General features: G+C 34.7%; 1 protein-coding gene across 1 annotated transcript; it reads left to right on the top strand.

Annotated features, from left to right (window-relative positions):
- Nucleotides 1-1,260: 1,260 nt before the first annotated feature.
- LOC133301389 (primase homolog protein-like) lies at nt 1,261-15,047 on the top strand. Its single transcript, XM_061501020.1, has 14 exons — nt 1,261-1,623; nt 1,713-1,843; nt 2,632-2,687; nt 2,784-2,841; nt 2,931-3,041; nt 9,209-9,292; nt 9,922-10,002; nt 10,862-10,927; nt 11,009-11,125; nt 11,288-11,335; nt 11,429-11,514; nt 11,946-12,006; nt 12,583-12,765; nt 14,751-15,047. The coding sequence occupies exons 1-14, from the start codon at nt 1,338-1,340 to the stop codon at nt 15,045-15,047; spliced, it is 1,665 nt and encodes a 554-aa protein (XP_061357004.1). The 5' UTR covers nt 1,261-1,337.
- The last annotated feature ends 746 nt before the right edge of the window (nt 15,048-15,793 follow it).

The following is a 15,793-nucleotide window of genomic DNA, read 5'->3' as shown; positions in this document are numbered from 1 at the left end:
ATCTTGGAAACCTTGAGATTTTTGTTCTATGTGATGAAAATTTTCTAACCATATATCATATGCATATTTTCATTGAGTATTCTAAGAAAATTTCGAATATTTTGGGTTTTATTACATGAAAAGTTTAGAAAGATTTTCAAATTATTTTCAATCGATACATTGAAATCTTAAATTGCTTTGAGACTTTTGAAAAACAAGTATTTAGTTATTTATTGATACAAAAATTGTTTGAAATCGTTTCCTATAGCGAAGAATTTTCGTTCACGAATGTATTGTTACGAAATATAGTGTTCATATTGTGAAAGTTTTAATTTTTCTTTAAATTGATATCGTTTCATTAATGTAAAACGAAATTTGGTTTAAGGGTTTTAGTTCCTATGTTGTTTTTCCACTATTTTACGTTGTTTTTAATACAAAAATCACACACTTTTATGCAAAGAAAGATTGTGACCCATAGCTTGGAAAATTATTTTTTAAACTTCTAAAAAATTGCTCAAAAATCTGCTGTTTTGAGATTGATTATATTATAATCTTGTTGGTTTATTGTTTCTGGATTGTTTTGTGATGACAATCGTTAAAAATATATGTTGTTTTTGAGCTTTGACGAAGCTCGCATAACGGAACCCGATTTCGAGCGGGTCAACCCGCCAAAGGAAGAAGAAGACATTGCAATAGAGAAATCTCAAGCAATTTTAGGGGTTAGGGTGAGATTATGAGAGAGGCATCATATTTATATTTTGCTCCAAAATCTCAAAAAATTTATACCAACAAAAAATCCATTAAAATCGTCAGATTCTTGAATACCACAAGATTATTTTTTTCTCTGTTTAAAATCTTGATTGAATACCAACATATTTGGATGAACTCTAAGATAATCTTTTAAAATTCCAATAGAATATGATGTAACTTTTTTTCAATCTTTTAAAATCTTAATTCAATATCAATGCACTTTTTTATCAAAAAATAATTTATTAAAATCATTTGAAATTTGGATCCAATACACCATTTAGTTTACTTTTGCTTAAATATTAATAACACATTTTATTCTTAATTTTTCTTTTTGTAAATTTTAAATTTAAATGAAATATAAATACCTTCATCAGAAATTCAAACAATTTTTATTTTATCTAAATATAAAAATATAAATTCCTAATCCTTTTTTTTTAAAAAGTTCCGAAGCTGTCAAATTGACACCCTACTTTAAACCAAAACCCTCTTTGTACCTTGACGCTAACACTGTCAATGAACACAGCACACAAACACACACACAGTCACTCTGTGGAAGAAGAAGAAGAAGAAGAAGAATATAAAACAAACCTTTTTTTCCTCAATCATTCATGATTCATTGTTCTCAGAATATGCACCTTCGTTATCCTCACACTCTTCTACGCAACCTTCCCTTATTCTCCTCTTCAAAACTCACTACCATGACCACCCAATCCTTGTTCCTCTCCACTCCATTCTCAAACCTCAAAAAGAGCCTCTCACCTCAAAGGAACTATTTTTCCCCACGCAGAGCCTTCTTTACTGTGTTTTGTTCCAAACCCATTTCAAAAAATCGTCCATCGCCGCTCAGAACCAATGGCTATTATGGTACTTCTCATGTCAGTGTCCCTAGGCCAGGTAAGGTACCCTTTTCTATTGGGAACTAAAGAACCTTAAATGTGTATCAAGTTACTAACTTTTTCTGTTGCTGGTTTCGTTTTCTAAAGCTCATTTGGAAAACCCTGATGAGAATAGGTTGGGGTTGCAATTCAGTATGTTGCAAAAGAAGTTGGAAGCTGTTGGAATTGAAACAGGATTATGTGTACCTGGGCAACATAACCGCTTGCTTTGTCCAGCGGTACCCCCCCCCCCCCCCCCCCCCCCCCCCCCCCCCCCCCCCCCCCCCCCCCCCCCCCCCCCCCCCCTTTTGTTTCTTTTTATTTTAGTGTTCTTCAATGTTGAATGCTTTTTGAACAGTAGAAACTTTTCAAGTAGAAGTTATCAACTGTAGTGTTTTTTTATACATTTGAAAGTACTTAAATTCTATTAGATCTTCTCCCCGAACAATTGTTTCACCTGACCATCATAACTAGGTTGAGTTGGCTTTGGTCTGAAAATTTTGTCTTTCCCTCCCACTGACACACTTCAACTATAGTATGCTGTATATTCATTGCTATAAAGACATAAAGAATTGTGTCTTTGTTTTGGTCATGTTTCAGGTTTGGAGTTGTGTGAAATTTTCGTTCTAGAAGATTGTTAAGAAACTGAGTCTTTTCCCTTTTTTTTGGTATATATTAGATTTGATTTAAAATTTTTACATAAAGTAATTATTTGAAAGGGAATTTTTAATTTGAGTCAAGGGAGTAGATTATGATGTTAAAAATGACAATCCCCGAAATATTGAATTGAAGAGTGTTTATTACTTATTTCAAACCAATGTATCTAACTTGAATTTCTATTGATAGATGAATTTCTTTTTCTTGTTTTGTTTTTTAATCTCCATTTTACTTTGGGCTAGTAGAACTGCACAATGAGAGTAGTTCATTCTCCTTGCATAAATCCCATTTTACATTTCCCAATGGGAGTAGAAAATATTTTTTGTGTTCAGCTTTGTATGTGCCTTGTAATACTCTTATTTTTTGCTAGTGTCAAGGTGGTGAAACAGGAGAAAAGAGCTTTTCTCTTTACATTGCACCAGACGGGTATGTTAGATATCATTTTTCATAAACTTACCTCATTCTATTTGTTTGCTGGTCATACTTCTACTTGTTTTAATTTTGGCGATTTTTGAATTTAAGGGGGTCTGCATCATGGTTGTGCTTTCGCGGAAAGTGTGGGTATAAAGGCAGCCAACAGGTTAGATATTTTTCATTTTAAAGCATGTCATGTTCTGCTTAACACATGTGGATGTGTTAATCAGTTTGTTTTTCTTCATTCTATTGTAGGCCTTTGCTGGTAGTAGTTCATATTCTGCAACACTGAGTCAAGAAACCCACGTTAAAATAAGAAGACAGATTTCAGAGGAGGAATTGCAGCTAGAACCACTTTGTAATGAGGTCATTAAATTTTACCTTACCTAATTTTGTCCCTTCTTTTTATGAATTGTATGTTCTATACAATTGATATCTGGTGCAGATATTGGTCATGATAAAAATCTGTCGTCCGTGGCTTACTATCTTATTTTATACAACCGAATACACTCCTTTATAGGAAATAAAGATCAACTTTTCAAGGGGGCTAGCTCAACCCCCTCCCCTTGTATAATGATATAGAAATATTTGATTTCCTGAACAGCTGAGCCTTTTTTTTTTGAAATGTTAGTGATAGACAACTATATCACCTTAAAGCTCAAGCTGTTGGCCATTTTAATAATTTTATATTAGACTTCTCTAGCACACCCCTTACACAAGAGCCCATTGTGCTTGAAGGGTGGATAATGCACAGGTCCACCTACCTTTGCTAAGAAATTCCACAATTAAATATTGAGGATTGAACTCGTGACGAGTTGGTCATTGGCTGTGACACCATAAAAAACAACCATCTCACCTAAAAGCACAAGTTGTTAAGTGAAGGCCTCTTTAATGATTTTATATTAGACTTCTCTATCAATTAGCAATAGAGATTGTTATTTTCCTCGGTCAAACTACTTGGTTCCTTCCATGACAATTTGTGTGTTTGCTCATGCCTATGAATGATGTAATAATATTTCACTATTCATTAACTTACAAAACAGATAATGAATCTTGAATTTCACAGTTGGATTGTAAGTTTTTCACCACCTACTTTACAAATCATATGCATGAAATTTTGATTAATAGATGTATGAAATATTTCATGTAGATACCATTAATTGAAATAAGGATGCTTCTCCAATCTCTTTCTACATTGAGATTGGCAGCTGCTATATAGTAAGCTTTTTGGTAGTTGTAATGGGCTGTGTATATGTCCACATAGAACTCTTTTTTCCTTTTGTAGAAAATCAGAATCCAAACATGTTTCCGTTTTTATTTCCTATTAATTAGGATTGATTTTGATTGATTAGGACTGATTGTGATTGATTAGAATTGATTGTGATTAGGATTGATTAGTCATCACTTAGTCATCGCTTAGTCATTCTTAGCGATTTTTTCTTGTATAAATACTCACTCATGTAAATTATTCAATATCAATATACAGAAACTTCTTTTCAATATGGTATCAAGAGCGGGTTCGTTCCTACCCTAATTCAAATCTGAAATAACCATCCAACACTTCCATCACCGTCAAACACCTCCTAAACACCTCCTTGAATCTGTCCAACACAGAAACCTAGTCTACTGACCTCCGATCAAGAAAGTGAGGTGACCATTCGACTCAGAAGGATCCGACGAGTCGACCGCCGCTGGACCCATCGCCGTCAACCGCCGCACGCGCCGCCACGCGCCGTCACACGCGCGGCCAGTTTCCGGCGCGTGAGCTCCACGCGCCGCCTTCCCAACGTCTTTTTCTGCCGCGACTTGCACAGACCTTCTCGCCGGCTTCTCCCCTTCCTGTTCCAGAGGTCAGATCAAAAATTTACAAAACTTGATTTTTCATCAACGGTCAACCCTTCTCTTTCTATTCATGGCTTCCTCAAAACACTCTTCCTCTTACTCTGATGGTGTCTTTCTTAGCAAGACTAAGTTTGAACAACTTCAGAGACTTTTGACTCAACCTCCTAAGGCCACTAGTCATGTGGTCCAGCAAGGTACAACTTTCCATGTTGATAGTCAAAATCATTGGATCCTTGATTCTGGAGCCTCTGATCATATGACAGGTAATCTTGGCTTGTTTTGTTCATACACTCCATATTCTGAACCTTCTCGGGTCAAGATCGCCGATGGCAGTTTTTCCCAGATTGCGGGACACGGAACCATTAAACTTTCTGAGCTGATTACTTTGACATCAGTTCTTTATGTTCCTTCTCTGACTTGTAATCTCATTTCTATTAGCAAGCTCACCTCTGAGTTGCATTGCTTTGCTAAATTCTTTCCACATGGTTGTGTTTTTCAGGAACAGGACTCGGAGAGGATGATTGGCAGTGCTAGAGAGGATGGTGGACTTTACTACTTTGAGGAGGATGTGACTCATGAAGCTGTTTTCGTAGAAAAAAACTCTATGTTTCCTTTTGATTCATGTAATGATGTTATGATGTGGCATCGTAGGCTAGGCCATCCAAATTTTATTTATCTTCAGAAGTTGTTGCCAAACTTATTTATTCATAAAAGTCCAAGTTTGTTTTCTTGTGATATTTGTCAACTTGCCAAGCATACTCGTGCTCATTATCCTTCTAAAGTTCACCATGACTCTTCCCCGTTTTCCTTAATTCATAGTGACATATGGGGTCCAGCCCGTGTTAAAAATATTTCAGGTACTCGATGGTTCATTACCTTCATTGATGACCATTCTCGAGTCTGTTGGGTGTATCTTCTAAAGGATAAGTCTGATGCTGCATCCGTGTTTAAAAAATTTCATGCCATGGTTCAAACTCAATTCCAAGTTGCTATACAAATTCTTCGTACAGATAATGGCAAAGAGTATTTTAACTCTATTCTTGGAGAATATCTTTCCCAACATGGCATCCTTCACCAAAGCTCGTGTCCTGACACACCCCAACAAAACGGAGTTGCGGAAAGAAAAAACCGACATCTCCTTGAAGTTGCTCGGGCTCTTATGTTTACCACGAGTGTTCCTAAATATCTTTGGGGAGAGGCAGTTCTCACTGCCTCGTATCTGATAAATCGAATGCCATCTCGCATTCTGAAATTTCAGTCTCCTCTTTCTAGTCTTGTTCGTATCTTCCCTTCCTTCCGAGGTGTCTCCTCCTTACCTCTCAAGTTATTTGGTTGCGTTGCATTTGTCCATATTCCCTCCCATCAACGGTCTAAGCTTGATCCTAAGTCTCTCCAGTGTGTCTTTATTGGTTATTCTCCTACTCAACGTGGCTATAAATGTTATTCACCCTCTCTTCGTAAGGTCTTTGTCTCTATGGATGTCACTTTTTCTGAAAATGACCCTTTCTTCCCCTCGACTTCTCTTCAGGGGGAGATAGGAGTAGATGAAGATCAGTCATGGGAACCTACTGATGTCACGGTATTACCTCTAATTTTGGAAACAGGGGGAGCTACAGAATCCTCACCATCAGGAGCCTCCTCAAAATTGGGACAAGTTTATAGCAGGCGAAAGACTCCTCAAAGTGTGAATAACCCAGAGCCTCTACACTGCCAGGATTCTGAACCATGTTCTAGTTCCAGCACCCCAATACTTGAGTGTCATGGTGAAAATGATCTACACTTGCCCATTGCTCTCAGAAAAGGTACTCGATCTTGTACTACTCATCCTATTTCTAATCATATTTCATATGGAAAGTTGTCCCCAGGGTTTCGTGCTTTCAATACTATGTTGGATAGTACAAAGATACCGAGAAATATACATGAGGCTCTCAATGATCAAAAATGGAGGGATGCTGTCTTTGAAGAAATGAATGCTTTAAAAAGAAATGGAACTTGGGAGATAGTGACCCTACCCAAAGGAAAACAGGCAGTAGGATGCAAATGGGTGTTTACAATAAAATTCAATGCAGATAATAGCATCAACAGATACAAGGCAAGATTGGTTGCAAAGGGTTTCACTCAGACTCATGGGATAGATTATCATGAGACTTTTGCTCCGGTTGCTAAAGTCAATACCATCCGAGTTCTCTTATCTCTTGCTGCCAATCTAGATTGGCCTCTGCAACAGTTAGATGTGAAGAATGCATTCCTAAATGGTGACTTACATGAAGAAGTCTATATGGATCCTCCACCTGGTTTTGAAAAGGGAAATGGATCAGTGTGTAAACTAAAAAAGTCTCTATATGGATTGAAACAGTCTCCTAGAGAATGGTTCGACAAATTCACACAAGCAGTCAAAAGAAGAGGCTTCATTCAAGCACAAACTGATCATACTCTCTTCCACAAACACTCTAAGGATGGTAAAATTGCTATTCTTATTGTATACGTAGATGATATAATTCTTACAGGTGATGATATTGAGGAATTGAACACCTTGAAGAAATTTCTAGCAGCTCAATTTGAACTCAAAGACCTTGGCACTCTCAAATATTTCCTTGGTATGGAAGTTGCTAGGAGCAAAACAGGCATCACTCTAACACAAAAAAAATATGTTCTAGATCTTTTGTTGGAAACAGGAATGTTAGGGTGTTAAACCTGCTGAGACACCTGTGGAACCTAATACCAAGTTAGGTATTGAAGATGGGAATGAGGTGGATAAAGAACAATATCAGCGATTGGTTGGTAAACTAATCTACTTATCTCATACGCGTCCTGACATTGCCTTTGCGGTGAGTATGATTAGTCAATTCATGCACTCACCCAAGGAGAAGCATCTTAGTGCAGTCTATAGGGTGCTTAGATACCTCAAGAATACTCCAGGAAGAGGATTATTCTTTAAAAAAGGGTATAAAAGGACAATTGAAATCTACACTGATGCAGATTGGGCAGGCTCATCAGTAGACAGGAGATCTACCTCAGGCTATTGCACCTATGTGTGGGGAAATCTTGTTACTTGGAGAAGCAAAAAACAAACAGTGGTTGCAAGAAGTAGTGCTGAAGCAGAATTTTGAGCTTTATCTCATGGAGTTTGTGAAGGAATCTGGTTGAGAGGACTTCTTCAAGAGTTGAAGATTTCATATTCCCTACCAATAAAACTATATTGTGACAACAAGGCAGCTGTTAGCATTGCTCAAAATCCTGTGCATCATGATCGAACAAAGCACGTGGAAGTTGATCGTCACTTCATCAAAGAAAAATTAGATGATGGAAGTGTGCGTTTGATATATGTTCCAACCAAAGAGCAAACGGCAGATATCCTTACCAAGGGCCTACACCGTCCAGCATTCGAAGACTTGATTGGCAAGTTGGGAATGATCAATATTTACCTCCCAACTTGAGGGGGAGTGTAGAAAATCAGAATCCAAACATGTTTCCGTTTTTATTTCCTATTAATTAGGATTGATTTTGATTGATTAGGACTGATTGTGATTGATTAGAATTGATTGTGATTAGGATTGATTAGTCATCACTTAGTCATCGCTTAGTCATTCTTTGCGATTTTTTCTTGTATAAATACTCACTCATGTAAATTATTCAATATCAATATACAGAAACTTCTTTTCAATACCTTTTCATTCTGAAATTTTGGGATAAGAAAAGAGATCAAGGAAGAAATCTGTCTCTTTGCAGGGATGTGGTGCAATTGGTTAGAGTGTATGCAACCAGAGTGTCTTCTCCTTGCAAACTATGTGGGATCAAATATATATGTCTTTTTCCTGTGGTGTTCAGCTAATGATTCCTTTTTGTTCCTTTTCTTTTTGGGAAGGGGTGGGGGTTTCCTTTGTTGGCATGCCTGGAATCAAAGTGCTGCTTTTAGCTAATGGCTTTCTCTTCATTGTTGGCCTTGCTTTGTCTCTCTCTTCTTTCTGATATGAATATGTAAAGTATTACAAGATCTAAAGTAGATGTTTTGTTGTCAATATATCTTCTTGATAGTTGCTTATGTTATTAAATGTTTAATTTTGGGTCAATGTGTTTAATAGAGGCTAATTGATTATGTAGTGTATTCATTGTTCTTCACTGCTTACTCTGTAAATATGCAGAGCATGGTTTGTTTTCCTTTGCCATCTTTATACACACACACACACACACACAATTGTGTATCTATTGAACAAGCAACTAATATTGATTGCTGTATAATTGTTGTGCATTTTTATTTGTTGCACTCAATTAAAGTTTCTTCTTTCTTTTCCTTGATATCTGTCAACTGTTTTGGCAAACAATTAAAGTTGATTGCTAATGTCTAAGAGGCTTGCATTTACTCTTAATGTCTTGGCAGCTGAGTCACCATTTTTTAATATTGTTTCTCTTGATTATCCGAGTTTTTTGTATTTAGTTATGGCCTGTTTGTTTTGGATGTGTGGAATGTAAACATGTGTTTACTTAAAGTAAAAAAAGTGAAGCAGTGGGACATTTGCTCCCCATCAACAGTAATTCAAAAGAGCCTTTAGTCATTAAAATTGATATTTGATATATACTCTAATTTGTGTGTTATGCTCATCGTATGGCTTTTATATTGGTAGTAAATTTGATAATTTATTTGTTCATGTCCAAGCAATATAGTGAATAAAACTTTATTTGCCCAATTTCAGCTGCTTGCGTATTTTGCTGAGCGCTTGATTTCAAAGGAGACTCTGCAGAGAAATGCTGTGAAGCAGAGAAAATATGACGATCAGGTGCACTAAATTATGAGCTTAATATGAGTGACATAGGAAATTTTATTTTAGAATAACAATAATCCAGTTAATAAACAAGGTAAGTTTGCTGCAACTGTTATCAAGACAGACAGATTGTACATACTCTTTTTCAAATGATAAAAGAATTAGGAATATAATATTCTAAATATTAATATGTATCTTCAATGTATTGGTTTAGGTAAATTCTTATATTTTCCTTCTGATTATTTGGTTTATTTTGATGAAAGAGAGATCAAAGAGCAAAATTCAAGGTTGGTTTTACTAGAAAAATTATTCATGGCATATATGTAATAATTTTGAATTTGTTGATATGACTGATATTGGTTACACTTTCTACAAGCTGATTAAAAAAGCATAGTGTTAAAATACACAAATTTAACTATTTAATATTCACTTGAAAAGAAATGGTGTTCTACTTATTGATCGGTTAGGCAAGGATTGTCTTTGACTTTTATTTAATGAAGATGATATGTTGAATGTTCAACTATATCCGAGGGCAATATATAAACAATTACTCTCTTAATGGAGCTAGTGTCCCATCCCCATTCTTTTACTTTACAAGTGACTGATCTGTGTTACTAATTGTTTCCTTAACATATTTTTGGTAGATTGTTATTGCATTCCCATATAATCGTGATGGAACCCTTGTTGGTTGCAAGTATCGGGATGTCCACAAGAACTTTTGGCAGGTAAAAGCAGTTGCTGGTGCTGTGCATATTTAAATTGAGTGTTAAAATTGATATGCTGAGATTTAATTAGTTTGAAAAAAAATCAGTGATTGAAAACATCTGAACATATTTTGATGAGCATAACTAAATGGCAAACATCTCTACTACTAATAATGAGAACATAGCAGCTTCCGGTTAAGAGTATTAGTGTTGTTGCCTTTTAGTTATTGGCATGTGGGCTGAGTTTATACTGTTACACTCTTGCAACAACAATTTATGTATATGAATTCATTCGTGGGAGATTCTAATAATTTTGATTAGGGCCTCCAATGTTTATGTTCTCTCTCTCTCTCTTCTTTTTCTGTATAGGAGCTTCACAATGAGTAGCAGTTGGTGAGGACATAAAATAGTTGCACAACACTCAATGGGAAAGCACATTTTATTTTCTCATTCTCTCCCCCTCCCCCTGCCCCCCAATATTTTGACCCTAAAGTTCTAAAAATGTCCTTATTATAGCATGTTGGTTTACTAAAGAAATAAAGTAATGTAAATTTAGATAACTACCCCCAACTTTTTCTTTCTGTTCTCATTATTATTATTATTATTAATTATTATTCAATTTTTGGTAAGCTGACCATTAGGCTAGTAGGCCATTGCCCCACTCCTTATTGTTCTCCTTCTTCTTTCTCCATCCTCTTTACTTATTAATACTTTTGCATCTTATTGTATAATTTGATCATTCTTGAAGTTATTTTGTCATATTGTCATAACATCCTTTTTTCTGTCAGTTGTCAAATTTTTGGTTTTATGCTTGTATCATTTTTGCTGATTTTATGACTATTGCATCTTTTTCTTTTCCCACAATATCATTTTATTTCAGGAAGCGAACACTGAAAAGATCTTTTATGGATTGGATGACATAAAGGGGAAAAGTGATATTATCATTGTATGTATTCTGCCATCTGTAGAAATTATGCAAAAGGTTAATGCTTTGCTTTATTCTTAGTATATTGATTTTATATTATAGGTTGAAGGTGAAATGGACAAGCTGGCAATGGAAGAAGCTGGCTTCCGCAATTGTGTCAGTGTTCCTGATGGTGCACCTCCATCAGTCTCCTCGAAGGAGTTGCCGGCTAAGGAGAAGGTCTTTTTTATGCTTAATTTGCTGGATATATATATATATATATATATATATATATATATATATATATATATATATATATCATGATTCAATGATAACTCTATTTGTTATTTTGCAATGTTAGAAACTGATGCTTTTGTGATAATTCTCATTCTGCAAAGCTAGGATACAAAGTATCAGTATCTGTGGAACTGCAAAGATCAACTACATCAGGTCGGTAATTGTTATTATTCCTCTCTTTCAGATGTACAGTAAAAGCTTTTATCAACTTTGCTCATTTGTTTTCTCAATGTATTGTATTGATAGGCATCCCGGATTATACTTGCCACTGATGGGGATGCACCTGGCCAAGCTTTGGCTGAGGAGCTTGCTCGCCGCCTTGGGAAAGAAAAGTTCGAAATTTTGTCTTGATTTTACTACTAACATAAATTCTTGTTGATCTATTTGAGAAAACCTCTAGCAGTTACGCTTTCAATCCGCAAATGATACCATTTTCTTGGGAGTAGTATCATTTTAGCTTTTTACGTGCTGTGTAATTTTTGAAAGAATTGTTTGTTATATTAAGATAGGTAGTGCCCTTATAAATCTTTATGGTTGTTTATTCTTTGGCATTCTTTTGATTCTTTATATATTGTTTCCAAATTTTCATGGTCACATAAGACACTGGATTTTTTCACTAATCTACTCTGTAGTTTGTTCATTTTTCAATTTTTTTAAATTAATGGGAGGATTTATTTTCTTCTATTTACACTTGTGTCATATTTTCTGTTGATAACGTTGTTCTGCAAGAATGAAGAATAACCTTGCTTTTGTGTGCTTGCAGATGCTGGCGGGTCAAGTGGCCTAGAAAAGGGGCGGTCGATCATTGCAAAGATGCAAATGAGGTCAGATATCAATATGCATGCACAAGTTCCTCTTCACCTGCGCCTTTACTTTCAATCTTCCCTTAAAAAAAAAAACGAAAATATAAAAAGAAAATGATGCATGTGTAAGTTTTCTCTAGACAACTTTTATTTGGATACACTGAACAATGTCAACTGACAATCAAGATGCATGTAATAGACAAAATTGTATTGGTTACTCTTCTTAACCCACTTCATGTTTACATGCATTAACATCTAACATTAATATCACCTTTATCCTAAACGAATAGTATCGGCGGTTGATGCCCAAATAAAAAGCAAAATGTTTACATGCATGGTCTAGTTTATTATTCATCAATACATGCCTTGTTATTGTTAATGTTTATATTGGTTCGATTAGAATTATACATTTTCTTTTCTGGTGCATGCCATTTATGTTGGTCTAGCGCTTATGGTTTTATTGACATATATATATTACTCTGTTTTTTCCCCTTTCCTGGTTTGTTTGTGTCAACTTATTATGCAGAGCCATTTGAAGTTGTTTGTGTGAAATTTTTGCTCTTTGATAACTGAAACAATCTTATCACATATTTACAGGTTCTCATGTATTTGGGCCCTGATGCACTGAAAGAAATGATTGAGAATGCAGAATTATATCCCATACGTGGATTGTTTAACTTCAGAGATTACTTTGATGAGATTGATGCATATTATCATCGAACTTTAGGATATGACATTGGTGTCTCAACTGGGTGGAGTAATCTGAATGAGCTATACAATGTAAGGGCAGTTTATTACATTTCTCTATCTCTTTAATACGTGTTAGATATGTAATATAAAACCATTCATGTACCTTCACCAAATAGTTTAAGCTTTTGGGAGAATTGGTTCATCGCATGGTATTTGAGCCTCTGTCACCAAGTGGTCTAGAGTTCAATCCTTGCCGCCCCTATTCTCCTAGCGAAAAGTTAAATTTCAGCACAAGGTAGGTGAGACTGTGCATTGTCCACTCTTCAAGTTCAGAGGACTTTTGCATGGGGATGTGTTAGCAATGTAATATAAAACCATTATCGTACCTTTACTCAACTGCTCGAGCTTTTGGGAGAAGGCACCTAGATGGTTTTATTATATCTCTAACTTATTTATATTATATCTAGCAATATGATACTAAAATTTTGTTGTATATTTGTTTAGTTTTAGTTTTAGTTTTAGTGTTTTTTTTTGGGGGGGGTGGGGTGGGGTGTTAAGAATTTACCAAACAACATAATGAACCACCCTGAATGCAGCTTGTCCTATTTACGTGGCTAGATTAACACCCGTCTATAATCAAAGAAAAAATTTGAATCATGTAATAAGATATCAATGAATTATTTCCATAAAATGGGATATTAGTGTCTGAATTGGGATTGGAACACTATATTTTAAGTTTAATTCGAATATTTTTAGAATTAGAATTGGTTCAGAATCTTAAATTTTATGCTTGTGTATGCCAAAGAATTAGGATGTGAAATTGTACTTCTGAATTCAATTCTAATGTTGTTTTTTAAATGTATGATCAATGATTTTAGAAAATTATTTACAAAATAAAAAATAATATTAATACAATAATTTTTTATAATATAAGCTATAACTGTAATATTTTTTTTCCTCATAAATAGTATTTTTATAAAAAAATTGGAGTATAGTATTTTTTTATATTATAATAATTTTTTTATAAGAGAGATATAAAAATAATTATAGGTAGGTCAGGATAATATCAAAATATATTATTTTAAACATTATTATAATTATTTACTTTAAAAACTTAAGCTATAAAAAAATATCAACTGAGTACAAAAGTTTCACTATTATTTACAAATAAAAAAATTATATATATATATATATATATATATATATTCAAATAATAAATGTATAAAAACTTAGGTGCTGATTTTATAATTTATAAAAATATTAGTTCTTTAATTTTTCATAGTATAAATTTTTGAAGTTTGAAATTATTTTACTGTAAGGTAAATTATATTGAACATATTTTCAGGAAAAAAATTAATGGAGAGAGAGACTTTAATTTTGAAATTTTAGAATTGACAATTCTTAGGGTGTGTTAAGAATTTAGTAGGACTTGTGTTAATTGTTTTTCAATTCCATGGAATTGGTTTATGGAAAAACAATTCAAGTATGACATGTTAAAATTTGTATGAGACATTAGTTTCACAAGCTAGAGTTGCAACTTGGTAGAATTTTACGTAACTGGTTTTCCGTGTATATATTATATTGATTTATTTCTCATAATTAAGAAACAATGAAAAGAAAGACCCAAGAGAATAGCATCCACTGGATGTTTAAACGCTCTGAATTCCAGAAGTAACTAAGAATATCCAGAAGATATTATATATTATTAAACTATATCTTAATATAGTTTAGAGTATCCCAAAGGATCACTTAGGATTAGTTTCCCTATTTCCTGATTTGTTTCGTTATTTTAGGATTCTCCTATTTAGTATATATAGGATTATTCCCCTATTTAGTATATATAGGATTTAGTGCTTTGTCTTTTGTATTATTGATTCTTCTTACTTTAACTCCATCTATAGCTTGGACCCAATAATTTCAATATGGTATTAGAGTGACACTATCCTTTGTGACATGTCCCGTGACTATTCCGTTGTTGAGTTCCCTTGAAGTTCAGAGCTCTACCTTTTTTCTTTTCTTTTCATGAATGTGTTCCTACACCAGTTTCATTCTCCACTGCTGTGTCTTCGTTCCAGCTACAACTTGCATCTTCTGGCCGCTATCCGCCGCTGACCCTTTGTCGTGTCGTCTTTCCTTCAACTTTCTATCGATTGTCTCAGTTGATGCCTGGTCTCGTTGGATTGTCCCAATTGCTGTCTAATCCATTGAGCTTTGGGCATCCTAAGTTTTCTTATGGTTTGAAGCTTCCAAATGTTGTTCTTCATGACCTTAGAAGAGAAGTTTTAGTTCTTGTTTTGTATACTTGCTTGAAAAGACAATTCTGCCGATGGTTATTAGCAAAGTCTCTTTTCCTTGGTCAAGCTATATTTTGACCAGCTCTTCAAGGTGATCGTCATTCTAGCTTATTGTAGTATAATATAAACCATTAAAAAAGCCTTCACCCAACAGCTTAAGCTTTTGGGTTAAATTGGTTCCTTATATGGTATTAGAGCCTCGTGTCCCGGGTTCGATCCTTACCACCCCCACTTTCTCTTGTGGAATTTTTTTAGCACGGGTAAGTGGGCCTGTGCATTGTCCACCCTTCAAGCCCAGTATAAACAACTTCAATTTTCTGTTGGAGTATAATATAAACCATTAAAAAGGTCCTTACCCAACAGCTTAAGCTTTTGGGTTGAATTGGTTCTTTACATAGCTATACATTTCTGCTGATTGTCATTGTTGGACAAAGGGCTTTGTTGTAAATATTGGTTATTTTATTATTATTAGTATTTGTTGTATTGGGCCAAGCCCATTAGGTCAAGTATTAGGGTTTTTATTCTCTATAAATAGAGACCCCTTTGTACAGATTATACAAACAATTATAATAATATTTTCTGATTACTCTTTTCAAGTTGGTATCAGAGCTCTCGATCTTGAGGGCTCTGCTTCCGCACCTACGAAACCTTTTTATTTTCCAGGAACTTCTTGGACCGAGAGATCACTGTGTCTTTTATTTTTTTCTTTTCTTCATTACTCAGTAACAAGATCAGATCCTTTTGTTTTTCCCTCACTTTTCATCAGCCACACCACTGTTCATCAAACGCTCAAACAACGCAAACAAGGCAGAATCCTTCTCTTC

The sequence above is a fragment of the Gastrolobium bilobum genome, unplaced genomic scaffold (genome assembly GCF_033153095.1).
Source record: "Gastrolobium bilobum isolate Gb01-03AN ecotype WA unplaced genomic scaffold, APGP_CSIRO_Gbil_v1 utg35430, whole genome shotgun sequence".
NCBI classification, from domain to species: Eukaryota; Viridiplantae; Streptophyta; class Magnoliopsida; order Fabales; family Fabaceae; genus Gastrolobium; species Gastrolobium bilobum.
The sequence above is the reverse complement of the archived record's forward strand: the minus strand, read 5'-3'. Positions and strand labels throughout refer to the sequence as shown.